This window comes from Microtus pennsylvanicus, chromosome 4 (assembly GCF_037038515.1).
Source record: "Microtus pennsylvanicus isolate mMicPen1 chromosome 4, mMicPen1.hap1, whole genome shotgun sequence".
NCBI classification, from domain to species: domain Eukaryota; kingdom Metazoa; phylum Chordata; class Mammalia; order Rodentia; family Cricetidae; genus Microtus; species Microtus pennsylvanicus.
Genome location: NC_134582.1, coordinates 67,813,067 through 67,838,397, shown reverse-complemented (window position 1 = coordinate 67,838,397; position 25,331 = coordinate 67,813,067). Strand labels below are relative to the sequence as shown.

The following is a 25,331-nucleotide window of genomic DNA, read 5'->3' as shown; positions in this document are numbered from 1 at the left end:
ACCTCAGATCTTTCCCTGGTGTTTCTTGTATTAAGGAAATAATTCATAAAGCCATTTTTAAAGCAAGGCTACCCAATCTGAATTTTTTTCACAGCCAAAGAAAGTATCAGCAAATTAAAAATTGAAGATATATTTCCCCTTTGGCAAAAATGACATTGATAGAACCCTGCAACAAGCCATTTCTGTTGGTGCAGCTTGATAACATCATCATCAGAGTCAGGATAAGGAGGCGTGAGCCAGGGCTTTGCTGAATCTCCACATTTAACTGATGTTTTTATTCAGTGAACAAACTAACACGTCTTAAGACTTGACCATCTCCACAGACAAGTCAAGGGAGAACCGTGGCAAGTTCTGAGAACTTGAGGTCAGAGAAATAGCTCAGTGTTAGATCCCTTGCCTGGCATTTCAAGAATATGGTATGAACCCCCCTTGAGAACATAACAGTGGCAGATGTGAGCTCAAGCTGTTGAAGTCTAGAGTGTTTTGCACAGACCAGCTAAGGAAATGCCAAGAACACACCGCTAAGAAGGCAGTGGCTTGAATACCTGGAAGACATGCTTGGTCCACAGGCACAGCGCAATGGCTGCCAGTTACGCTGATTTCAGTTTGGTAATGGCCATACTCCACTTAGCTTGGCGAGGCCTTGCCCTTGTTTTGTTTATGACTCCCTTGGAGAACGGGTTTGGCAGCCCTTTTGTTTGCTTGCTTGCTTGTTTTTGTATTGCTAGTGAAGGCCTCCTCCAATATATGTCTCAGGAGTTTTGTTGTTACTAGTTTTTTTTTTTTTTAAAGATGTGATTGCATGTAGCCCAGGCTGGCCTGTAGAACTGAGGATGACATTGAATTTAGGATTCTCTTGCCTAAGAATTACAGATATGCACCATCATAGCTGGGAGTTGAAGTCAGGTCTTCATGTTTGGCAAGCAGAGAGTTCCATGGGCTATACCTCAGTAAAATAAAAAAAAAAAAATACATAATTTGTTAGTATATAATTTGCCAAAAAAAAAAAAAAGCCAGTGGTCCTACTGGAGAGAGGGTTTAGTGGTTAAGAGTGCTTACTCTAAATGAAATAGAAAAGTAACCTGGTAGGTGGGAGCCAAGGAATACAGGCATCTCACAGTGAGCCCAGCCCGTCTGCTCCTGCAGAGGTGCTAGAGCCCTGCCCCTGCTCTGGGAAGGTTTTCCCAGGGCAAGTGTAACAACTCTGCCCCAGTGAAGTTGATACATCTTTTCTTTGGTCCCCCACAGTGTAAGAGCTCTGCTCCAGGGGGCAGAGTTTACCCAGTGACGTTGTTACATCTTTTCTTTGGTTCCCCACGGTGTAACTGCTCTGCTCCAGGGGGCAGAGTTTACCCAGTGATGTTGTTACATCTTTTCTTTGGTTCCCCACGGTGTAACAGCTCTGCTCTGGTGGGTATTAAAAGTGACACATTACTTCAGTTCCACCCAGTGTCACATGGCACAGCAAACCTCACCCACGAGATTTATTGGGAAGCAGGGATCCAGGACGGGGGCTGCCTCTAGAGTGAGAAGCAGTAGCAAACGAACAGGGTACAGAGATTATATAGGATTTCTTAGGGGTGGGGAAGTGGGAGAGCTTTTCCAAAGTGGCTTGGGATTGGTGGGATCTGTAGCCTGACTCAGGGACAGGCTCAGGGATTGGTGGGATTTCAAGCCCTGGCTCTGGGTCAAATCAGGGTCAGGGTGTTTTTCCTTGGCCCAGGTCTCAGGTCAGGTCAGGGTCAGGCATTCTTTCCTCTTTATCCTATACTTACTGTTGCAGAGGACCTGGGTTTGGTTGCCAGCACCCACATGGCACCTCACAGCCATGTATAACTCTGGATTCAGAGGATCAGAGACTATGTCTAGCCTCTGGGGTCACCACACCCATGTGGTGCACAGACACATTTAGGCAAGACGCTGTACAATAAGATGAAAATAAGGAAATCTTTAATAAACCAGACTGTTTGGGTCAGACTCAGAACACTGAGGCGTCCACACCAGCCTGTTTCTGTGTCCTCTGCAGCCCAGTTATATGTTATGATTTGTTCTAAAACTAAGCTGGGAATCTCATCTCTGTGCTGTGCTAGGTATTTTAATTCATCATAAAACCCACCATATGTTATTTTCTTGTTTTAAATTATTTTGGTGAAGAAGGGTGATATCTTTCTGTTAAACAAATCCTTCAAGGGACGATCCAGGTAGAGTTAGAGTTGATTGGCAGTAATGCTGACTCTTGGTATCCTGTCTTTGAGCCCCCCCCCCTTAGTATTTTCAAGTTTTTTCTCATACAAGAAAGAGGGGGCACATTCTTCACACTTGTAAATTTTACAGAAATGAACAACCTTTGTTTCTCAAGTCTGTGTAATAGACTGTTGCAGACCATGTGGCCGCCAATAATAGAAATTATTCCTACACCAGCAGTCCAGATGTCTCAGATCCCTTCACCAGCTTGACAACTGCAGCGTCTTTCTTTCAATTGCATCTTGTGCACGGGTGATCTGGGCAGGCACGCTCAGCCCAGTTGGATCCACAGCTGTAAAGAGCAGTAGCCAGAGGGGCACCTAAGGAATTCTCCCCGTGTTACCAAGTTTTCTAAAAGCCATTGTCTACTGCAGCGGACTGAGGATCACCTTTGGGTGGATCCCTTTTCCTGCATCCTTGGCTGCCCAGCTCCTGCCCCAAGGACCTGGAAAGCCACCTCCTATGCAGTGCTTTGTTTATTTGAATGAATAAGTGAGATTTATGCCCTGGCAATGCTGAAGCATACATGGGCAGCCCATACATGGTGGTTCTGTTGAACTTGTCCACATTGGGTTTCATGGTCTAAGCTGATGAGGATGACCAGGTCTTTTCTTCAGGAGGGCACCAGATGTCATTACTGATGGTTGTGAGCTACCATGTGGTTGCTGAGAACTGAACTCAGGACCTTAGGAAGTGCAGTTCTCTCAACCGCTATGTTCACTTACCTGTGTTCAAATGGAAGTATCTTCCACATTGTATGTTCTCCCATACCGGGCTAAACAAAGCTAGGCATCTGCAGGGTCTCACTCCCTGTGGCTTCAGGAACATCTCTTCCTTGACCCTTCTACATCCGTAGTTACGGGCATTCCTGGGTTTGTGGCCACACCCTTCCGATTTCTGCCTGTGGTCACAGCACCTCCCCTCCTAAGGGTGCAGAGGACAAGGTCCCTGATCTCAGGAGCCTTCTTTCAATCTAATCTGCATACACAGTCTCTCAGGAAAGCTTGCTCTGCGCTAATTAGGTCAGAATTTGAATACCGGTTCCGTGGCCAAGTTTCTTCACCTTGTTTGAAAATAGATGAGAATGTGTCTGTCACAGAGAGGTTTGAAAAGCGCCAAGTGTTATTTCTTGGCTTCTGTCTTCCCTTCTTGACATCAGAGTCTTATTTTGACTGTGCTATCAAGAGCCAGCCGCAGTTGCTGGTGGGCACCGTTCTTTCCTCGGAAGGCTGGTGCACCTGCACTGTACTGTTGTGAAAACACAGCTGGAGACAGCTTGGTCACTATGGCCCACTCAGAAGTGAACATCCTGTGTGTGAGTGCCAAGTGCCCTTAGCTTGGGGACCAGAGATGCTGGAAGCAGAAGTGACCAGTGCAGGGGTTTCTGCGCAGGGAGTAAGGAGAGGGTGCCTGGAACGAACTGTGGGGCTGTCTGAGGGGACAGTTGGAGACAGTCATAACAAGTGTCTTGGGGCCTGAACTCCCTGGCACACTCTCCTGTACACACCTTCGTGAAAGGTTGTTTGTATCAGTTTGGTGTCTGTGTCTAAGTTTAACTGTCTCGTTTCCCCATGGGAGTTTTGTCGTTCCTGTGAGGTCCTCTGCAGTGCCACGTGTGTCAGTCAAGCGCAGGAATGACCAGGTGAAAAGTCTCTTTGTGGCCTCCTTGCCAGTGTTTATTGACGGTGTGAAGGCTGTAGTTTCAGTCTTTCTGACAACAGATCGTGTGTCACACAAGGGCAGTTATCCGTCAAGTCCCAGCTTTGTCAGGCCACAGTTAGCATCAGCCACAGAGTTCTGGAGTCACAGGTTGCTCTGAAGTCACCACTCTGGCTCATCCTGGTCTCAGTGACCCTGAGGCCTGCAGACCCTCTTCCCGGGACCCTTCCTAAGGGAGCTTGTTGGGAGCCAGGAGGAGGGCTGGGGAAGAAGTCGCAGGCCTACCAGTGCAGGGCCACCACCCTCAGAGCAGGCTGTGTGGTCTCATGGGTGCGGGGCCACCACCCTCAGAGCAGGCTGTGTGGTCTCACTGGGTGCAGGGCCACCACCCTCAGAGCAGGCTGTGTGGTCTCACTGGGTGCAGGGCCTTTAGTGTTAGATTCCTGGACACATCTCAATACCTATTTAAGGAGCTGGATCTTTTCTGATTCTGATGATGTTTTTTCAGCGTTCTTGAGGAAAAACTTTTAGTGGAAAGAAAAATCAGATATACAGTGGCTCCTTCCGTACCCGTGGCTCCTTCTGTACCCGTGGCTCCTTCCCTGCCCGTGGCTCCTTCCGTACCCTTGGCTCCTCCCCTACCCGTGGCTCCTTCCCTACCCGTGGCTCCTTCTGTACCCGTGGCTCCTTCCCTACCCGTGGCTCCTTCCATACCCGTGGCTCCTTCCATACCTGGACCATGGTTTCCAAGACCTTCAGTGAGGAATGAGGCCAGAGAGAGAACTGAACGCTAGATATAGGCTTTTCCTTTGCACGTTTACTCAGGCGCAATCTAATGTATAAATTAGGCAAAGAGCAGCAGTGGTAAAACAGAGCAGGTGCAACCATCCAGTGTAATAAAAGTTACAGGAACGTGGTTGCGTACTCGCCAAGAACAGATACAACCAGACACTGTAGTAAAAGTTACAGGAACGTGGTTGCGTACTCGCCAAGAACAGATACAACCATCCAGTGTAATAAAAGTTACAGGAACGTAGTCGCGTACTCGCCAAGAACAAATACAACCAGACACTGTAGTAAAAGTTACAGGAACGTGGTCGCGTACTCGCCAAGAACAGATACAACCAGACACTGTAGTAAAAGTTACAGGAACGTGGTTGCGTACTCGCCAAGAACAGATACAACCAGACACTGTAGTAAAAGTTACAGGAACGTGGCCACATACTCGCCAAGCATCTTCCTGTATTCTGTCCTGTTTTCAGACTGCAGTGGCCCGCCACTGAGACCCCAGAAAGTGAGGCAGCAGAGTGGGAGAGGGGAGAGCGATCGTGTATAAAGTATATAACCAGAAACAACTAAAGCTAACATCTGGAGGCTGCTGGGCTCTGGCAGCAGTGGGTAGATAGATGCACAGTGCACATGGAATCTGGAGCCTCCAAGAGCCTCTGAGTGTTCGGAGAGGATACCAAACGACCAGAAGCAAATGGATACCAGCTTCAGTTCAGAAGCAAACCATCCCCTGTCCTGTGGAGCAAAGGAACCAGATAATGGCAGTGGCCTTGTGCGTTCACTCCAGGCGGATGGGGATTCCTTCTGGACCTAGAGGACAGAATATGCTCCTTTTGCCTGTTGAATACATCTGGTTACAAAGAACTAGATTGGTAAACAATTATACAACAAAATCTACATATACACATGGAGAGAAAATGGTGTGGGGGGAGGGGCTGGAGGGGAGCTGAGCCAAAGTCACCTCCTAAGCCTGCTGTGTGGTGCGCACCTGTACTCTCAAGGGCTTGGGAAGGGATGCGGAGGAGAGAGGATCATGGGATTGAAGCCAGTGTGGGCCACAGAGTGGGACCCTGCTCCAGCAAACAAAAAGAAAAGCAAAACAAAAGGGGACGGCTTGAGGATAAGGGAACTTGCTGCCAAGCCCAGGGACATGAGTTCAATCCCCAGGCCCCTCATGGTGAAAGGTGAGCTCATGTATGCGCTAGCTGTGCTATGTATGTGCACACACAGAAAATAAGTGAAAAAAGTTTTGAAAGGGAGTTTTCTATGCTGAGGTTAATTTCACCTCTGTTAGGCAAATTGGTGTGTTTTCTTCACAACCCTTTCCCCTGTACTGTGCTCGCTCTGTTTAAAATCACAACACAGGGGACTGGAGAGGTAGCTTAGAGGTTAAGAGCACTGGCTGCTTTTCCAGAAGTCCTGAGTTCAATTCCCAGCAACCACATGTTGGCTCACAACCATCTATAATGAGATCTGGTGCCTTCTTCTGGTGTGGGGGAATACATGCCAGAACACTGTATACATAATAAATACATCTTAAAAAATAAAACCACACCTTTAAAAACAATCACAACTCAGGAAGAAGCTGAGTTTGATTTATGATGATGTCAGGTCATAACCAATCACCATGCCTTTCTTTTCTCCTCAGTGTCAAATCAACAGTGCCTTGACTTCCTTCCACACTGCTTTGGAACTCGCTGTAGATCAGAGGGAGATTCAGCATGTCTGTCTATATGAAATCGGTAACTAGAATCCAGTTTGTCTGTCTGAATGAAATGGGTAACTAGAATCCAGTTTGTCTGTCCATATGAAATGGGTAACTAGAATCCAGTTTGTCTGTCTGTATGAAATGGGTAACTAGAATCCAGTTTGTCTGTATGAGATGGGTAACTAGAATCCAGTTTGTCTGTCTATATGAAATCGGTAACTAGAATCCAGTTTGTCTGTCTGTATGAAATCAGTAACTAGAATCCAGTTTGTCTGTATGAGATGGGTAACTAGAATCCAGTTTGTCTGTCTATACTAAATCGGTAACTAGAATCCAGTTTGTCTGTCCATATGAAATAAGTAACTAGAATCCAGTTTGTCTGTCTGTATGAAATCAGTAACTAGAATCCAGTTTGTCTGTCTATACTAAATCGGTAACTAGAATCCAGTTTGTCTGTCCGTATGAAATGGGTAACTAGAATCCAGTTTGTCTGTCTGTATGAAATCAGTAACTAGAATCCAGTTTGTCTGTATGAGATGGGTAACTAGAATCCAGTTTGTCTGTATGAGATGGGTAACTAGAATCCAGTTTGTCTGTCTGTATGAAATCAGTAACTAGAATCCAGTTTGTCTGTATGAGATGGGTAACTAGAATCCAGTTTGTCTGTATGAGATGGGTAACTAGAATCCAGTTTGTCTGTCTGTATGAAATCAGTAACTAGAATCCAGTTTGTCTGTATGAGATGGGTAACTGAAATCCATCGTGTTGTCGGGTTGAAGTCTGCTGCCCTGTGCCCCAGCACCCATGCTCCCTGAGGGGTTCTCTCATCTTGGGACACCACCTGATGTGCTGTCCCCATGCACACACACTACAGTTAAACCTGGGAAAGTGGACAGTGTGGGCTGGGTGGACCACAGTGCCCTGCTGTAGTAGGATCGATCCCTGGTGCCTGACCTGGCTTTCTGGAGCCCATTCCCTGTGGTGGGATGCCATGCTCAGCCTTGATGGGGGGCGGGGCTTGATCCTGCCTCAACTTGACATACCAGGCTTTGTTGACTCCCTTACCCTCTCTGAAGAGTGAATAGGAAGTGGAGGGAAGGGAGAGAAAGGGAAGAATGGGGAACTATGGTTGGTATGTAAAATAAATAAAAATAGTTAAAACATTCAAGGTCCCAGCTCTCCTAGCCATCTGTCCATGAGACCTTAGATAAGTTAATGAAGGCCCTTGAGCACTTATTGCCAATGGCGTTCTACTCAGGCGTGTGTGTGTGTGTGTGTGTGTGTGTGTGTGTGTGTGTGTGTGTGTACACGCGCCACGCGCATGTAACTTGACATAAGCTAGGGGGACCTGGGAGGAAGGAACATCAGCTGAGAAGATGCCTCCATCAGATTGACTTGTGGGAAATGATTGGTATGGGAGGACCCAGCCCACTCTGGGCAGTGCCACCCCAAAGCAGGTGGTCTAGGTGGGGTAAGAGCAACTGGGCAAACCATGAGAAACAAGCAGGTAAAGTGCCTGCAATGCTTCTGCTCCGGTTCCTGCCAGAAGTTCCTGCCCTGGCTGCCTTCAGTGGTGGACTGTGATTGGGACCTAAAACACTCTCAGAGAAGGGTTTTGGTCAATGCAGATAGAGATTCCTAGCTTAGCTGTGAGCCGTGGAGTTCCCTACTTCAGGATGCTGTGCTGTTCTTACTCCTTAACGTAGAGTGGTGCTCTGAACTTGGGGCCTTGGGTCATTGCACTGTGTCTTTACCTTCAAGTGGTGTGCCTTGCTCTGTGACTCAGGGTAGCATGCCAACTCTGCTCCCTTTGTAGGCTGGTGCAGCATGATTGAGCTCAACTTCAAGGATGCATTTGACTCCTTTGAGAGGCTGAAAAATGAATCCAGATGGTCGCAGTGCTATTATGCATATTTGACTGCAGGTGAGTAGCTGTTGTCTGGGGCCAGACCGCTCCCCATCCTGGGGGGGGAGTGGCCAGACCGCTCCCCATCTTGGGGAGGGGGGATGGAGGAGGAAGTACAGGCCTATGCAGGGGTGGGCTCTTCTTGTCCCTTATCTGATTAAAGAATTAAAAGGTAAGAACAAAATGTTACAGAAAATTTGGGGGAGACCTGGTGGAAACCACCATATGATGCCAGGAAAGTCTGAGTCCCTTGCTGGGGTTCTTAGTGTCGTTAGTGAAAAGATGGATGAGTCAAACTAGCTTTGAGATAATTTATTCGAGTTGAAAAGCCCCCAGGGTGGGCAAGCTGGAACTCTGCTGGCTGCCCAGACAGAGGGTGGAGGAGGAAGGAAAAGCCATGCTGCTTGAGAGAAGTTGACAAAGAGGTCAGACCCAGTGACAGGCAACTTCAGGGAGCTGAGGAGGGTGTGGGTGGCCGAAGTGCCCAAGTGTAAAAGCTCACCTACAGTCTCTCCAGCATCCTGAGGGAAAGGACATAAGCGGAGGAAGGGACGGTTAATGCCTTTCTGATTAGGAGGTCCTGCTAAGCCCTTCCTTCTGGGGGTTAGTGGGTTCTATACAAGGGGTGAGGATTCTGGGAAAGAAAAGTATATTAAGGTGAGCATACTTCCTAAGGGGTAGCCCCATCTTCTGAGGGGTGGTCCCACCTTCTGAGGGGTGGTTCCCTTAGCCAGGACCTCAGCCTTCACAGCTGCATTAACTCCTGAGTTGACAAATGCCTGTCTCCACCTACAGGCAAATCCTGTTCTTTGCTATAACCAAATAAATGGGGCAGAAGTGCCAAGCAGCCTAGCTGGATGCCAAGACATCCAGGGCTGTTCCCAGTTATTCCACACTCCCGTCTGGGCCTGTCTGGTCTTCAGAAATGCTTCACGCAAAGCTCTCTTTGCTTCCAAGCCCTTACTTCTTTCTTCTCCTTTGCTATGTTTTTATTCATTAGGATTTTAAAATATTATTCAGAATCAGACATGTCTGTTTCATTGTGTGAGTAGTTTCTAGTTGGTGCTCTGTTTAAGAGCACCATGGAGCTTGAGTTTGCTCCAGTCCCACTTTACCTGTCAGCCAAGACATCGGAGCACAGGTACCTCATGCTGCAAACCATTGCAAGGAACATGACTGTGGTATGGCTTTTGCTTTTGGAAGTTCTTAGATGACATAGTTGGCATTATGCTGCCACCTGGTGGACAAAGGTGTTGTCTGCGCTAGTTTAGGATTGTAGAGGGTGCAGAACTAAAGAGACCAGAGGGGGAGCTGTGCATCGCCTGCCCTTGAGAACGCCCTCAAGATCTTCAGGTCTGCTCTCCGACAACCTCAGAAGCAGTTCTTCTACTTAAAATTCAAGAGTAGCATGAGCATTTGTCTTGGCACTGGGAATCGAGCCAAGGACCCTGCATAGCTTAGTTAGCTATGCTCTGCCCCTGAACTACATTCACATCCCACTCAGGATCCCAAGCATTGCTGTAAACATCCCCATTCCTTGAACATTTGCCTTTAGTGAGACATATTCCCCTTATAATCTGTCCCTTAGCTCATCTAACTAAAGCAAGTCAGGCTCTGCATTAGGCAGGCTGTGTCTTGGCTAGCTTGAAAACCCTCTAAAATCACGTCAGAGAGCGGTTCAGTACAATCCGCCTCATTTCCGTGTGCCTTTTGCAGCTTCTGCAGGACGTCCCTGTTTCATGCCTTTGTGTTTGGAATTTTTATTTCTGATATGTGGCTTGGTATACAGAATCTCATGCTTAAGGGTTATTTACACAGCTTCCCAGCAGTTTGGATAAGAGTCAGAGCTACGTATTGATCCCCGGAAGGATGGCTTGCACAATGGCCAATAGATGTGGCCAGGTCTTGCAGTCAGTGCTGGGCAGCTGTGTTGTTGTTGTTGTTGTTGTTGTTTTGAGGGGGACATACAAGAAATGAATGTGTGAAATATCTATATGACCAAATGTTTACATGTTTGGAAACATCCCAGAACTCTAGTCGTAGCTGTGTGAAAGAAAGCTCCTCACCTGTGTCGCCACAAGGGGACATTTGGAGCACCAGATATGTGAACAGTCCCCTCTGTGATGAGCATGTGAGGAGGGCTTGGTCCCACAGTCAAGGGATGCCTGAAGGTTGTGTTTGAGCTGGCCATGAAAGAAACTGTGTGTTGACTAAAAGGGACAGGTGTCCAGCACCCAGGCTTCACTTCCTTGTCTTATTGTTTCATAGCGACAAAAGACACATCGCACAAGCCTACTGTTTGGGGCACTTGTACCTCAGAGTCACTTCTGCAGCCACCATCGGCCATGCCCAGAATTCCCCGATGGTTTCACAGGGGACGTCTAAACACTACCATTACTTCCTCCTCCAGGGTGGTCACCAGTCTTCTCCGATCTGCCCCTGAACTGAACTTTTCTGTGCTTCTATGAGCACAACATATTCATCTTTCTGTGTCCAGTTTATTTCATTTATCAAAAGATATTAAAGGCTGACCCATCTTGTGGCATGTCCCAGTATTTATTTTTAAGGCTGGATAATTCGCCATCGCATGTCGTATGCCTGCCACATCTCGCTTGCCCATTCACCCACCAGTGGATGGTCGAGCTGCTTCCTCTTCCGGTGTGTACTGAGAATCCTGGAGTACAAATGTCAGGCTGAGCCCTTGCTTTCCGTTCCTTCGAGGACATCTGGAAGCAGGGTAACTGGATCTGATCCTCTGCTATTCTTGCAGTGTTCCTGGAAGGCTAAAATTATGTGAGAATTATGTTACCAGAGAGTGTCACTTAGTAGAAGAATTGATGTACTGAGTCCTGTCTAGGTCTCATCCTTAAGTACCTAGTGCCTCCTGTTTGCAGACAGGATGTAAAGGGGTAAATTTGTGAAAGCTCAAAACTGCTATCCCCAGCTGTGATGTACAAAGAAGGTTGGAGGGTTGGAATCTGTTTTGGGGGTCTGTGGCGCTAATGTTGTATGTTTCAGGTGTGACTTAGATACAGGACATTTCTTTGTCTTTCATCATGTGTTTTGGTCACTGTTCTATCGCTGTGAAAAGACACCACGACCATGGCAATTGTTAGAAAAAGAAGCATTTAATTGAGGGACTTGCTTTCGGTTCCAGAGGGTTAACCAGTGGCTGAGAGCTTTGCATCCTTATCCATGAGCAGGAGAGAAGGAAGGAGGGAGGGAGGGAAGGAAAGAAGGAGGGAGGGAGACACAGATGCAGAGATTAGGCCTGGAGGGTACCTCCTGCAATCAGACCACACCTAATCCTTCCAAAGTTCATTACCTGGGGACCAAGCATGCAAATATGAGCCCGTGGGAGTGCGTTTGCATCCAAACCATCACGTCATTTGACTGTAAGAGTGTCTTGATTGGGGAAGTGACTCGGCCAGTTAAGTGCCAGGTGCATCATGTGTGTCTGGTCCCCAGCTGGTGCAGTAGGGCATGTCAGAGCAGCACAGGCAGGTAGATCCTGGAGTTTGCCTGCCATCCCACCTAGCTGGTTCAGTGCGCTCAGATGCAGCGAAGGACAGGGTCTCAGCAAAATAAGCTGGAGAGCCAGAGGAGGAGGAGGAAGAGGACGACGATGACAGCGGTGACACCTGGCATGGCTTCTGGTCTGCACATGCATATGTGCACACATGATCATGTACACAGGCCACATACACAAGAATGTTCTCAGGCCAGCAAGATGGCTAAATGGGTAAAGGTGCTGGTCCAAGCCTAATGACCCTAGTTCAGGCCTTGGGGCATGTCTGGGGAGGAGAGGATCCTCTGCTGCAGGTGGTCCTCTGCCCTCCACCTGTGTGCTACGGTGTGCATGCCCACACACATGCAAGTACGTAACTGTAATGAAGGTCTTACTGAAGAGAGGATGTTCTCCGTGATCTGAGGAAGACCTCAAGCCAAGGCAGCAGACATCCTCCCTTCTCACTGGTCTGCTGGGGCCAGCACTTCACTTCCCTGAGCCTCTTTGCTCCTGGACTCACAGTGACCGGTGGTGGCACAGACTGTCACCACCCTTCTGGCGCTGCTATGCCATTGCTGAGGTTGGTGCAGTCATTTTTGGATTGGCACAGATCCCACTCCGCACCCAGGGAGTTCGTGTGTCTGGAGATGGCTAGCTCCTTCTTTTGAACCCTCTTACTACCAAGCGTTCCCTGGTATCCCCTCCACCCCGGCTCCCTCAGTTTCCTCCAAGCCTCGTGGCTGTTTCTTTGTGCCCTGTGCTCTGCCTGCCGAGGCTCTCTAGTTCTTACATGAAGAAGGCAGAAGTTAGGGTAGTTTTACTCCGTTCCAGCTAGGGCGTGAAGAGCGACAGGAGGCTAAGACCAAGCCTAGTGAAAGGGGAACTGGCATAGGTAGGTTCAGTGCCGCACAGGTGCTGAGAGGACGCTGCCAGAGGTACTGGTCACTTCGTTACGGTGGTGGTGCTGGTGCTGGCCATGAAGTTGCTGACGAAGCAAAGGGCATGTGACGAATCCCCAGGGTGGAAGACAAGTGGCCCGCTGGCTAGCAAGTGTCAGCTACCCTTCGAAGGTGCAGTTCAACTCCCAGCTCCATGGCGTCCCACAATCTAAAGAGAAATGATCTCTTCTCTGAGCATTCTAAAAGCACCATGGTGCTCTTCCCTAAGAGATGCTGTCACCATAAGCACTGCAGCTATTGGGCCGTGCATGTGCGTGTGTGTGCTTGTGTGTGTGTTCTTCCTCATACATCCCCGGTGATGTAGGTGGTAGTGAGTGTGTGCAGACTGCTTCAGGAATGCATGTGCCTTGTTCTCTTCTTCCCCATGTCCCTGTTATTCAGTGCCCTGAAGACAGGGCCTGCAAGTAGCTAGTAGCCTGTGACAAGAACTGAGCATTTTATTACATATGAGACTTGTCTCCTCCCACCAGAGGGCAAGGACCCAGATGCTTTGGGTCCCCAAGTCTCTGGGAACACTTGCCTGCTAGAAAGGGATGAATCCACAGAGTGGTGGCAGGGGGATGGTGCCACCTCTTGGACATAACTGTGTCTTTTCCATGGAGACATGGGAATGCAATTCTGATGTCTTTCAGTTTGTCAGGGGGCCACTGGTGACGTGGATGGTGCACAGCTTGTCTTTAAAGAAGTCCAGAAGCTGTTTAAAAGGAAAAACAACCAGATTGAACAGTTCTCAGTCAAAAAGGTATGTATGTCAGGGCCTGCCAATCACAGGCATCACCTATGATGTGCAGGCATTGCCAACAACTCCCTGGATAAATTTTATGCTGTCAGATTCAGTGTGTTTTCCACTGTGGCTGTGTTTCTGCTCTGAGGAGAAAGGCTGCTCATAACTAAAGCAGGGCTGTTTGTTTTTTTAATGAGATCCACTGGATCCTGTGTAGTTGATTAGCGCTCCCGCAAAGGGGAAGTGTCTGTCTGGAGTTCAGGTCATTTTAGAAGAAGTTGGTAGAACCCATGAGAGGCAGCTGGCTCTGCTTCTCAAATGTGATGATGACCACAACACATTGATATAATGAAGACCAAAAGTGCCATCGTATTTATCTATAGAGATCTCAGGACGAGAGGGGAAATGTCCCAGTTTTCCTGTCCATTTCTGACACTGAGATATGGCTGAGTAACCTTGAGTGATGTCCTGGTTTGTCCTGGTTTGATTTTTCTTCTCTTTAGTTTTAAAATTTTTCTTTTACTCCACACATTTTTAAAGTTTAATTAGCTTTTGTTAAATGAATAATTAATGAATTTATTCCAAAAAATAGATTGCAGGGGCTGCAGAGTCAGCTCAGCTGTTAAGATCACTTGCTGTTCTTGCAGCCAAGGACCCAAGTTTGGTTCTCAGTTAGATAGGGCACGGCTGCCTGAAACTCCAGCTCCAAAGAGCGTGGTGCCCTCTTCTGGCGAGTCTACCGATGTCTGTGCACTGTGTACATGTGCATGTGCGCACACGCTTAGAAAATAAAGTAAATCTTTAAAATAAATATACTACAAGACTGGGAATGTGGCTTGGTACTAGGGCACTTGCCTAGCATATGCAAGACCCCGAGTATGATTCTCCAGTACTAAAACATAAATAAATGCATACATAAAATGATATCAGGATGCAGAGTGCAGCTGAGAGCTGTGGGCTAAGTTGAAGACAGAAAGCCGCAGGACCACAATGGAAATATGCCCGTGTGGGTGCACTGAGTTAGTCTCCTCCTTGTGAGGGCTCATGGATTTAAACTGAATGCATCTTTTTCATCCCCACATTTTCAGAACCCAGACACTGAGATATGGCTGAATAATGGATATAAGTTATAGCCATGAATATATTTTTAATAAAAAACCGCAGAAATTTTGTAATGTGGAGAGACTTTCTGTTCGCAGCCTTGTAAGGAAGGGTGTTTATACTGGTCTCGCACTGTGGTGTGTCTCCAAAGCCCAGCTTGGATTTGAGCTTGCTTCTGAAGACTGGGGCCTGATATTTTGAGAATTCCTTGTAGGCTGAGAGATTTCGGAAGCAAACCCCAACCAGAGCTCTGTGTGTGCTGGCATCCATTGAAGTGCTGTACCTGTGGAAAGCCCTTCCCAACTGCTCCTTCCCCAACCTGCAGAGGATGAGCCAAGGTAAGCACGCTCCGTGCAGCCAGCGGACTCATTGTGGCCGCTCCCGCCGTCCGTCAGTCAGGCCAGCTGACTGTCAGTCTGTGGTGGATGGTGTCGTCAGTAACGGGAGCAGGACATATTGGTGTAGACAGGTACACTTGTCTGTTGGGGTGTCTGATGGTGTACCTAGTAAAGTGTGTGGTGATGCCTGCCTGCAACCCGAGCACTTGTGAGGTCATCCCTAGTGACATAGGGAATTCAGGAGCAGGTTGAGCTACACGAGACCCTGTCTCAAAAAACAAAACAAAAAGCAAAAAAAAAAAAAAAAAAAAAGAAAGAAAGGAAATTCTGCCAGTTTACTAAGGTGGTGGGTGTTATGAGTCCATACATTTGCCCAGTGGAGGCTCTTGTCTTCGTATAATTGTGAGTTGCACACATACATGGAAGGTTCCGGTAGTGAGGCATCTGGGGGTTCAGCTGGGGCAGTACGCACAGCTGGGTTCCTGTACAGAGCATTTGCACCACCTCTGGTAACTTCTTGTGCTCCCTCTCTGCCAGTCCCCACCTCACTGCAGACAGTATTCTGAGGTACCCATGTTCGTTTGCCTGCCTTTGACCTGCTTCCTGCATGAAGCATCGTGCCTGGCACTGGCCACACAGTAGCCTCTGTTAGTGATTGTTTCTTCTCCTGAGTAGAATTCCATTGTGTGGACATACAGGCCTGCTCTTCACTTCTCTGCTCTCCTGCTGATGGGCATTTGAGATGTGTTTTAAGTTGTCATAAGTAAAACTGCTATGGACATGCTTGGAGGCCACAAGATGCCCTTGGGTGTTACCCCCAGAACTGTACCTGTCCCCATCCCCTGGTGCTGGAATTACCAGCACATACTGCCATGCCTGGCCTTTTATGTGGTTTCTGGGGTCAAACAATGGGTCTTTGCAAGCACTTTAACCAAATGAGTGAGTCCTCTTCACAACTCAACTTCTATTGATTTCTTTGAAATAAAAAATCTCTGTACCCTTACTGGTCAAATGCCTTGTTTTGCATCTCTCCCAGTTGGGGTACAGTACAGCATATAAACTTGCCCAGAGTCGATTGCATGACTTTTGTAGTTGGTGTAATGCAGAGTTTTATATTAATAGAAGTTGTGAAAAGGTTTGAGGTCTGCAGCAGAATTGGTCACAAGGTCTGGAACACCCTCTGCACACACACACCCTTCTCCCACCCTCTGGCCCCCTCACACAATGTCCTGTACCAGTGTGGTATATCCGTTGGCACCCATGACGTTGTACTATACAGTCTAGCCACCAAAGCCACAGTGCATCGAGGGTGGGCTCTTGCTGCCCATCCTGCTGGTGAAAGCTCACTCGTGTATACCTTAGAGAAGAACTTTATCACTCCCCTAAGCATCCTCCTTCTCTACCTGCTCACCCTTCCTTCCTCTTTGACCTCTGGTAACTACTGATACTTTTCTATCTGTACAGTTTTGCCTTTCCCAGAACTTCTTATGGTGGGAGCCATGCAGGCCTTTTCACATTAGCTTCCTTCTCCTGGGGAAGAGGTGGGGTCCGGGAGTCTCCAGATGCTGATATTTTTGCTGAGGAGATGACTCACTGGGCAGGCACGAGAGCTCAAATCTCGCCTTCAGAACGCACATGGAAAGGAAATACTAGACTGGTGCATACTTGTTACCCATGGCCCTGAGGACGCAGGAGCGGGGGCATTGCTGGGAGAGCCCGGCTTAGCAAACAAGGAAGGCAGGGTGAGGAATGACACGAAAGTCTATCTCTGGCCTCCACACGTGTGCCCTGCACACACAGGACACATACACGTGTGCCCTGCACACACAGGAAGACACACACACGCGTGCCCTGCACACACAGGAGGACACACACACGTGTGCCCTGCACACACAGGAGAACACACACACGCGTGTCCTGCACACACAGGAGGACACACACACGCGTGCCCTGCACACACATGACACACACATGTGTGCCCTGCACACACACACGTGTGCCCTGCACACACAGGAGGACACACACACATGTGCCCTGCACACACACACGTGTGCCCTGCACACACAGGAGGACACACGTGTGCCCTGCACACACAGGAGGACACACGTGTGCCCTGCACACACAGGAGGACACACACATGTGTGCCCTGCACTCACAGGACACACACACGCGTGCCCTACACACACAGGAGGACACACACACGCGTGCCCTGCACTCACAGGACACACACACGTGTGCCCTGCACACACAGGAGGACACACACACGTGTGCCCTGCACACACAGGAGGACACACACACGTGTGCCCTGCACACACAGGAGGACATACAGAGAAAGGTTGCCGGGGCTGCCCTTCTTTCACTAAGGAGAGTTGCCCGTGGATAAGCAATGTCTTATCCTTCTGAAATTTGGGTACAGAGCATCAGCTAAACAGAGAAACAGCTCCTGAACTTGGTGACACTTGAGGTCTAAGTGGATGTCTTTCCTTCCTCTCAAACACCTTCTCTTCAAGCTTGCCATGAAGTGGACGATTCTTCTGTCACTGGATTGAAGCATTTGCTCCTTGGTGCCATACACAAATGTCTCGGAAACTCAGAAGATGCTGTTCAGGTAAACATGCTGTTTTGGCTCCTGTAAAATCCGTGAGTCCCTATGTGTGAGCTTGCCAAGGAGGAGACGGGAGAGCAGTAGACAGAACCTGCGCTACTGCGCTGTATTTTTAAGGAATGGCGTTTTTAGCTGCTCGGAGGAGAAGGTAGTTAACGATGTTCGTGGCATAACCTGGGTTCTAGAGGTCTCCTTTGTATGAGGGCTGCTCTTCATCAAGGATGGCAGTATCAGCCAGGGAGGGGAGGAAATGATAGGGGCGTGCGTACTCTCTTCCCATTCATTTCCTTTATGACGGCAGAGAGCTGCCCAGTGCTGAGGGTGGCCTGAAAAGTGTTCCTTAGGCTCGCGAGGTAGGGAGCTGTCTGACCCTGTGGGAAAGCACCTGAGCTTCGAAGCAAGGGTTTTTCTCTAGTTCAGTTTCAGGCTGTGGTGAGGTGGAAGATCCTGGGGGAGCATCCCTCAGAAGGCAGACAATAAGTCAGAAAGGAAGAGGGTATGCCCTCCACAGCCATGTCTTAGTCACAGACTTCTCACCAGAATTGTACTGGTCTGTGAATTCCTCAGCTGATGGGTCCATCAGTGTGGAATATCTTGATGATCCAGTCCCTCCTCACTAAAGCCGAGCTGGGGACCAGGCCTTTAGCACAGTGGCCTTTGGGGCTGGTTTCTCCCCAAACAGCTGCTGCGTCTTGGAGAACCAGCAGTTATTTTTCCAATGTAGCTGTAGCGATTTTTTTTTAACTAAGGTTTTGTTTTGGTTTTTTGGTTTTTTTTTTTTCATTTAACTAAGGCGTTTTTTCATTGTGTCGGTGCTAGGACCTGAACTGAGGGCCTCACTCAGGTTAGACTTGCCTTCTGCCATGGGACTGTGGCCCCCAGGCCAGTTAATTTAAAAAACAGAAACTAAAATAAGTGGTCTTACATTGCCTACTTTCTGAAATAGTTTCATAAAGACTTGGCCTTTAAATTATAGAATACTAATATATTCATGCTGAATTTGAAATTAATCTTCCAGTGTGAGTTATCTTAGTTATTACATGATTCTAAACAGCTATTTTAGATGGCATACTTAGTGGTTATATATATTTAGAGGTGGATGTTGGCCTGTGTGTGTTTTACATCTTAAACTGGGGGTGTTTAGTCTTTTACAGCAGACAAAGAGTTTTTTTCCGGTCAGTACAAGTTAGTGTGTTGGCTAGAAGAATCAGTAGCATGAGTTAGGGTACCCAACGGCAAGCATGTTTGGGTCCTAAGGAACCTGGTTGCCCAGTGGCCAGCGTGTTTGTGTTCTGGGGAACCTCCCCGCAGGTGTGAATGGGCTTCTCAGGTGCAGATGGAAATGCAAAGGCAGGAAGGAGTCTCTGTCATTTAGGATCTGGGTACAGACGGGGATAGTGATAGTGAGAGGATTCAGTCAGTCTCCGAAAGACGGGTATCATCTTTTTCTTGTCTACGGGTCCAAGTTTAATGCATCAAATCATTTGTGTTTAGATGACTTGATGCAGAAGTGAGATTATCTACGGGACAGTCCATGGGAACTGGTGGGAGGAGGTGAAAGGGAAGGGCAGCTTTGGGTGGGGATGTGTTCAGAATAACTGTGTACTGTGGAGGTGGCCCTATGCAACCCAGTACGATGGAAATTTTAGAAGTAGGGAAGAAATAACAATCAATAGAGAAGAGAAGATTAGTTCTAGAAAAAGAAACCCCTTTCCGGCCTCCTGAGGGTTGTGTGAGCCTTACACCAAGTAGGAAATGACTTCTTCCCAGTAACATTCCTGTGACTCTCAGTTCTTCCAGCGCGCTGCTAAAGATGAGCTGTGTCGTCAGAATAACATGTATGTCCAGCCGTACGCGTGCTATGAACTTGGCTGTCTCCTGCTAGGCAGGCCAGAGGTAAGAGTTCTGCATGTGCTCGTCGTCTCCAGCAGCCAGAGTGCGCACACAGGCACCACAGAGCACTGTTCACTGAGGCCAAACCTTCTGTTCTGTTTGCTTTCCTTGATCTGCTGGCGAGTCCAGGAGGCCGACATCAGGTGGTGCCAACGCTTTTAAAGAGGCAGCAGTGGCCACACTGGAATTTGAGTTGCAGTTTCAGCTTTACATACAAAGCTTCTTCTGTGGGGAGAATTATTGTCTTTTTCAATATGGTATGAGATGGTGAGGTGTATTGAGAAGATGAGAGTTTGTCTTGCTGCTGTGTTTGTGTGCCAAAGCACAAATCCAGTTCCAACTCTGCACAGTGGGCAAACCCGGCTTGCTGATTTACTTAGAGTCATCGTGAGAATAAGTGAAGATTACACGGGAGTCCTTTAAATCATTACAGCATCGTGCACAGAACTTGACAGCTACTGTGTATGCAGGAGGTGCTGGGAACATGGCTCAGTGAAGGACTTGCCTCCCAAGTGTGAGAACATGAGTTCGGATCCCCACAGTCCTATAAAAACCAGAGTGGCAGCACATGTTTGTAACCCCAGTGCCAAGAGATAGAGGCAGAACTAGAGGCTCCCTGGAAGCTGTCTGGCCTCCAAGTCAAAGGTCATTGAGAGAAACTGTCTCGAACAAAAGATGGAAGGACACCCAAGGACACCCCAGGTCATTCTCTGGCCTCTACCCTCTGTGCAGAGAATCCCCCCAAATTGCATCCACACACATGCAAAAAAAGATGTTAAATTAGCAAATGGGTAATGGATTTTTGTTTGTTTAGTTATAATCAGGTTTCACTAGTGCCTGAAAACAGTGACTCAAATTCTTTAATTGAGTCATTTTTACTCAATTAAAGACCAAAAAAAAAGAGTAACTATTACACATTTGGATTGAAGTTTGAAGCACTGCATCCTTTATTGTAAGGGAATATTTATTTGTCATGTAGTCTGTCTTGATATAAATGGACATCAACTCTGAGACTGGCCAGTATCCGTCCTTGCTCAGCAGGTGTTGGGGCATACTGTCTCCAGCTAAGCCCTTGGTTACTCTACGTTGTTTAATAAGACTTTCAGCCCATAATACTGGGCTGCAACTGTTGCCTTTCATGCACAGTATTGGACCATGAAAACTTACTTGTCAAGTCATGCCTTAATGGAAACCTTTACATCAGAGAAAAGTTAGTTGTCCTTAGCGCCCCCTTGTGTCTCCTGTGGATTGTTCTGGTTGTGTGTCCTCTGCTGATAGATTTGCGGACATTGCTGTTAAGACACAGTATGGTTTTCTTATGTTCACAGACTGTAGGAAGAGGCAGAACTCTACTCCTTCAGGCAAAGGTAAAAAACCACCTCATTCCGCCTTCTTCTCATGGCTGTTGTCACCTTCTTTACCACACACCTGGGTTTGAATTCAGGAAATCTGGAAGTTTGATACCTGTGTTAATAATTCTGGAGTTCTAGAAGCAGTAGCTAAGCCAATCCATGAGCGGGAATCTCCAAGGTTATAAACTACTATATAATCATTCAGCCTGTTTATAAGTGCTGGTTTTGTGATTTTTTTAAAGATTTTATTTATTTATTTTATATTTATTTTTTAAAAACTTTATTTTATATTTATATATATTTACATCTACATAAATATAAAATAAATAAAATCCTTGTAATGTAAATATATATAAATATAAAATAAATAAGAAAGATTCTTTAAAAAAAATCAAAACCAGAACAACTTATAAACAGGCTGTGTGTGTGTGTGTGTGTGTATGTGTATGTATGTGTGTATGCATATATGCGCTCTTTTGTTCCAGAAGAGGGCATCAGATCCCACTAGAGATGGTTGTGAACCACCGTTTGATTAGTGGGAATTGAACTCAGGTCTTCTGGAAGAGCAGCCAGTGCTCTTAACCACCAAGCCATCTCACCAGCCCCTAGTTTTGGTGTTTTGATAGGGAAAATAAACTTTATTGTTACGATTTTTAAGTAAGTCTTACCGTGTTTCTAGTATTACACCTGGACTTCAGTAAGCTTCCACTGCCTCAGCTCCTGACTAGATGGGGCTTCGGTATTACATCACCACACCCAGCTCCAGGGACAGTTAACTTTTGATTTCATAGATGTGTTTAAAAGTATTTGTTATTTTTATCTTTTGTTTATGAGTGTTTTGCTGAATATATGTGTGCCACATGCATAGCTGGTGCCCTCAAAGGCCAGAAGAAGGTGTCCAGTGCCTGAAACTACAAGCTGCCATGTGGGTGCTGGGAATTGAACCTGGGTCTTTTGGAAGAGCAACCAGTGTTTCTAACTGCTGAGTCTAACTGCTGAGCTGTCTTCCAGCCCCTCCTCTGTTTTTGAAGAATTTCTTAATAATGGCCTGCTTTGAGTCCAGCTGAAGACTGGTATTTCAAGAATAACGAGGGAATTTCCCCAAAGAGATTTTGCGGTCCCTGTGTCTCCCTCTCAAGTGCTAGGATCCAGGCTTGTGCCGCCACACTCTAGCCCTTTAAACTCAGCGCCTAAGAGGACCAGGTGGGCGAGAAGTCCCCCTTAGGAAGTAGGGCATCGTTATATGGGGTGTAAATGCAGTGTGTGCTACCCTGTGACCCCCGTGGGCAAGCCTGCCTAACTGTCCACAATCATCTTTTATTTGGCCCTTCCAGGAGGATTTTTCTGGCTATGACTTTGAAAACAGATTGCACGTCCGCATCCACGCTGCTCTGGCCTCTTTGAAGGAACTGGTCCCTCAGTGAGAAACTCCGAGTGACCCCTCTGTCCCCTCCACCCAGGGTCAGCACTTTGAACGCAGAGGAGAAAGGCCTTCGAAGATGAGCTTCTCTCCTGCAGACCACCTGTACCAGGGGTGGGTTCTGTGTTGCTGACGTCAAAGATCCCTCTTTTAAACATGTAGCTTCGGAGTAATAAAGATGTCAAAAATGATCAAAATAACCGACCTGGGAGAGGGTTAAGTGACCTTGTTCAAACATTTTAGTTTTGTGATTTATTATTTTTAAAATAAAATCAAACTGAAGATTCACCCTGTGGTTTTTGTAGGCGTGCCTACATTAAGTGTCATCAGAGTGGGCTCAGCATGCATCGTACCACATATAGCGTGGCTCTCGTGCTTAGAGAAACATTAAAGCATTTTCCTAGTGGTTTACTTTATCCTGGAAATATTCCTATGACAGCCCTGGCACAACCCTTCTTGGCTGGGCCTGGTGGCACACACCTAATCCCAGCACATAGGAGGCAGAGGCAGGTGGCATCTCTGAAAAGAATTCTTACTCCTGTTTTATGTGCAGCGAGACTCAGGTTCAGCAGTGGGAGCCGACTCACTGCAGTCAGTCACTCATACTTCATGGGGCAGTGGCTAGAACGCAGGCCTTGGGACCAGGAACTGGATACTATTTTATATAAAACATGTAAACCCGGAACCCCATGCTTAACTTATCAAAGATAAAACTCTCTGCAGCTCAAGCTTCTTCATAGGTCTGCATCCCCAGAGCTGGGAAGTGGCTCCTGTCTACATTCTTAGAGCTGGGAGGTGGCTCCATCATAAAGCGCTTCCCACACGAGCATAGGACCCGAGTTCCTGCTGCCAGTACCCACATGAAAACAGCAAAAGCTAGGCATGCCTCAGCACAGATGTAATCTTAGTGCTTGGGGAGCAGAGGCCGGGGGATCCCTTGAGCTCCTCACTGGCAAGGTAGTCTTGCCGAAACAGTAAGCTCCAGGTTCAGTGAGAGACTTTGCCTCAAGAAACGGAGGTGGAGAGAGCCAGAGGAAGGCCTGAACTAGACCTCCTGCTTCTGCATACACAAAAACATATGCACACCCTAGACGTTCATCCCTAGATTGTCTACACAAGTTCTCTAGACAGAGGCTGCAAAACAAGAGCAGAGAGAAACTTGCATTCACAGTCAGGAGCATGCCCCCGTTGCCGAGCCCCACGTCGGCCCCTTGTCATTAGACTATTGCTAAACTGTTCATTTTGACATCCTGATGTGGGCTTTGTGTGGAGTGAAGGTGTAAGCCAGGAAGATGACAACCCTGCATTCGGTAGTTGAGTGCATCCAAGAAGCTCAGAGCAGGGAGCAGGTCTGAAGAGAAACTGATGGTCTCAAATACTGGAACCTGATAACTAGAGAGAAGACTATCATACATTTGAAAATTATGGCCGTTACCAAGAATTCTCTTGCCTATAGTGTGTGGAAGATGGTTCTGTCAGGATCACAGAACCTTCTGAGTCATGAAGTTTTGCTTTAGTTTGTTTTCTTTGAATGTTTAGTTCAAAACTTTTTAAGGCTGTTATTCTATATTCAAAGGATACATAAAGTCCCATACTTTCAAATTAAATAAATTATATATAGATTAAAATTGTTTATATTTCTGCTATTGAGATTTCCAATTTCAAACTGTCCTATGCCATAGGCTCTCCATTGGACATTCCAGTGTGTAAATGTCAAACATATTTTGTATTAAATTGTACCTTTGATGAGAGAATGACTATTTTACTTATGCTGAATACATTTTTGTAATCTGCAGACTTGGAGGCATGGTCTGGTGATGACAATATATTATGTACTTTTCTGGAAGATGGAGTTAAGATTTTTATTTTTATAGAGTTAGGTATCTTTATGTTAATGCATGGTAGATAAGTTTTTTGAGTAAAGAATTATAACTTTCAGCTGAAACAGAAGAGTAGAATACTTATTATTACAGAATTTATAAACCAATTACTGATTTTGCACTTTTTCTATTTCTGCCAACTAAAATTAAATGGCGAAGTCTGAGTTTTAACACACACACATACTTTGCTGTGTAAACTTTTGTAGTTGATTTCTTTAAGCAAATCATAGTAGTGACAAGCATTCAAATTTATCCTTACATCTATGAAGACACATTTGTGCCATTGTGTGGTATGGTCTTGCTTGTTTGGGTAGAATTTACAGCAAACAGCTCTTGCCATAAAGACAGTAGGAAGGTTTATTCTGAACCAAACATGAGTGGCCACGCCCAGAAACATTAATCCAGATTACACAGAATGACATAAACCACCACAGAAGTCACAGAACAAAGCCCAGTTTCAAGTCAGTGCCTCTGCCTGATGCTCTGGTGGCGATATCAGGTAAGTAGCTTACTGCACAGTGGTGAAGTCTCCTTGCCAGCTTAGCATCTGTGTTGGTGCAAACTCCTGGGCTCTTTTAATACATTCCAGGTTTTACCCTACACCCCAAAGGATGTTAAATCATAGAGGCGGGCAACAAAGAGCTAGCAAGGGGACTAAAGATAGCCCAAGATAGACTTGGTCTTTGACTGGTACTACTATCCTCCACAGCATTGAAGTGCTAATCAGTGGGTCTGCAGAATCAACAGCCTTCCTTCCAGGGAGCTCCAGTCCATAAAGGAAAAACTGGATTTAGATCACTGCAAGAAAATGCTGCAGGAGCTGGTTGGAAGGTGCAGAAATCCAGGACAATGGGAGCAGGAGGATGGAAAGAAAGCTGGTCTCGAGCAGATGCAGCCCCCTTGGACCCATGTGTGAGAGAATACCTAGGAGTGCAGTGCAGTTAGTAAGACCCTGGAAGGCTGGTCCCTGTCCTGGTTGGCTTGGGTGTGCGATGGGGCTTGAGCCTAATTAAGGAGTAAAAAAGAAATGTCAGGATTGCTACTACTCTCTACAGGCAAGCTTCCCAAGAGGAAAAGTCTATGCCGTGCCTAGTAATGCCCTCTTCACTGTCACTGTATTGCGTGGCAAATCTTACTCTTTGCGAAGATCTCAAAAAGGTTAATATAAAGGAGTTGCGGGGAACGGAGGCAACGACGTTAATACGTGCAGTTTCTCTTCCCTATACATAAATGTTTGCTGTTCTT

At 46.9% G+C, this 25,331-nt stretch overlaps 1 protein-coding gene across 1 annotated transcript in view; it reads left to right on the top strand.

Moving 5' to 3' along the window:
* The window catches only part of Ttc39c (tetratricopeptide repeat domain 39C), a 96,458-nt gene extending 73,964 nt beyond the window's left edge, over positions 1-22,494 (top strand). Inside the window, exons 7-14 of the mRNA XM_075969273.1 lie at positions 6,341-6,434; positions 8,217-8,324; positions 13,406-13,515; positions 14,813-14,936; positions 17,447-17,544; positions 19,333-19,437; positions 20,763-20,801; positions 22,121-22,494. Of these exons, the coding sequence (XP_075825388.1) occupies positions 6,341-6,434; positions 8,217-8,324; positions 13,406-13,515; positions 14,813-14,936; positions 17,447-17,544; positions 19,333-19,437; positions 20,763-20,801; positions 22,121-22,210 (768 nt within the window). The 3' untranslated portion in view covers positions 22,211-22,494. The remainder of the gene's footprint in view (positions 1-6,340; positions 6,435-8,216; positions 8,325-13,405; positions 13,516-14,812; positions 14,937-17,446; positions 17,545-19,332; positions 19,438-20,762; positions 20,802-22,120) is intronic.
* The last annotated feature ends 2,837 nt before the right edge of the window (positions 22,495-25,331 follow it).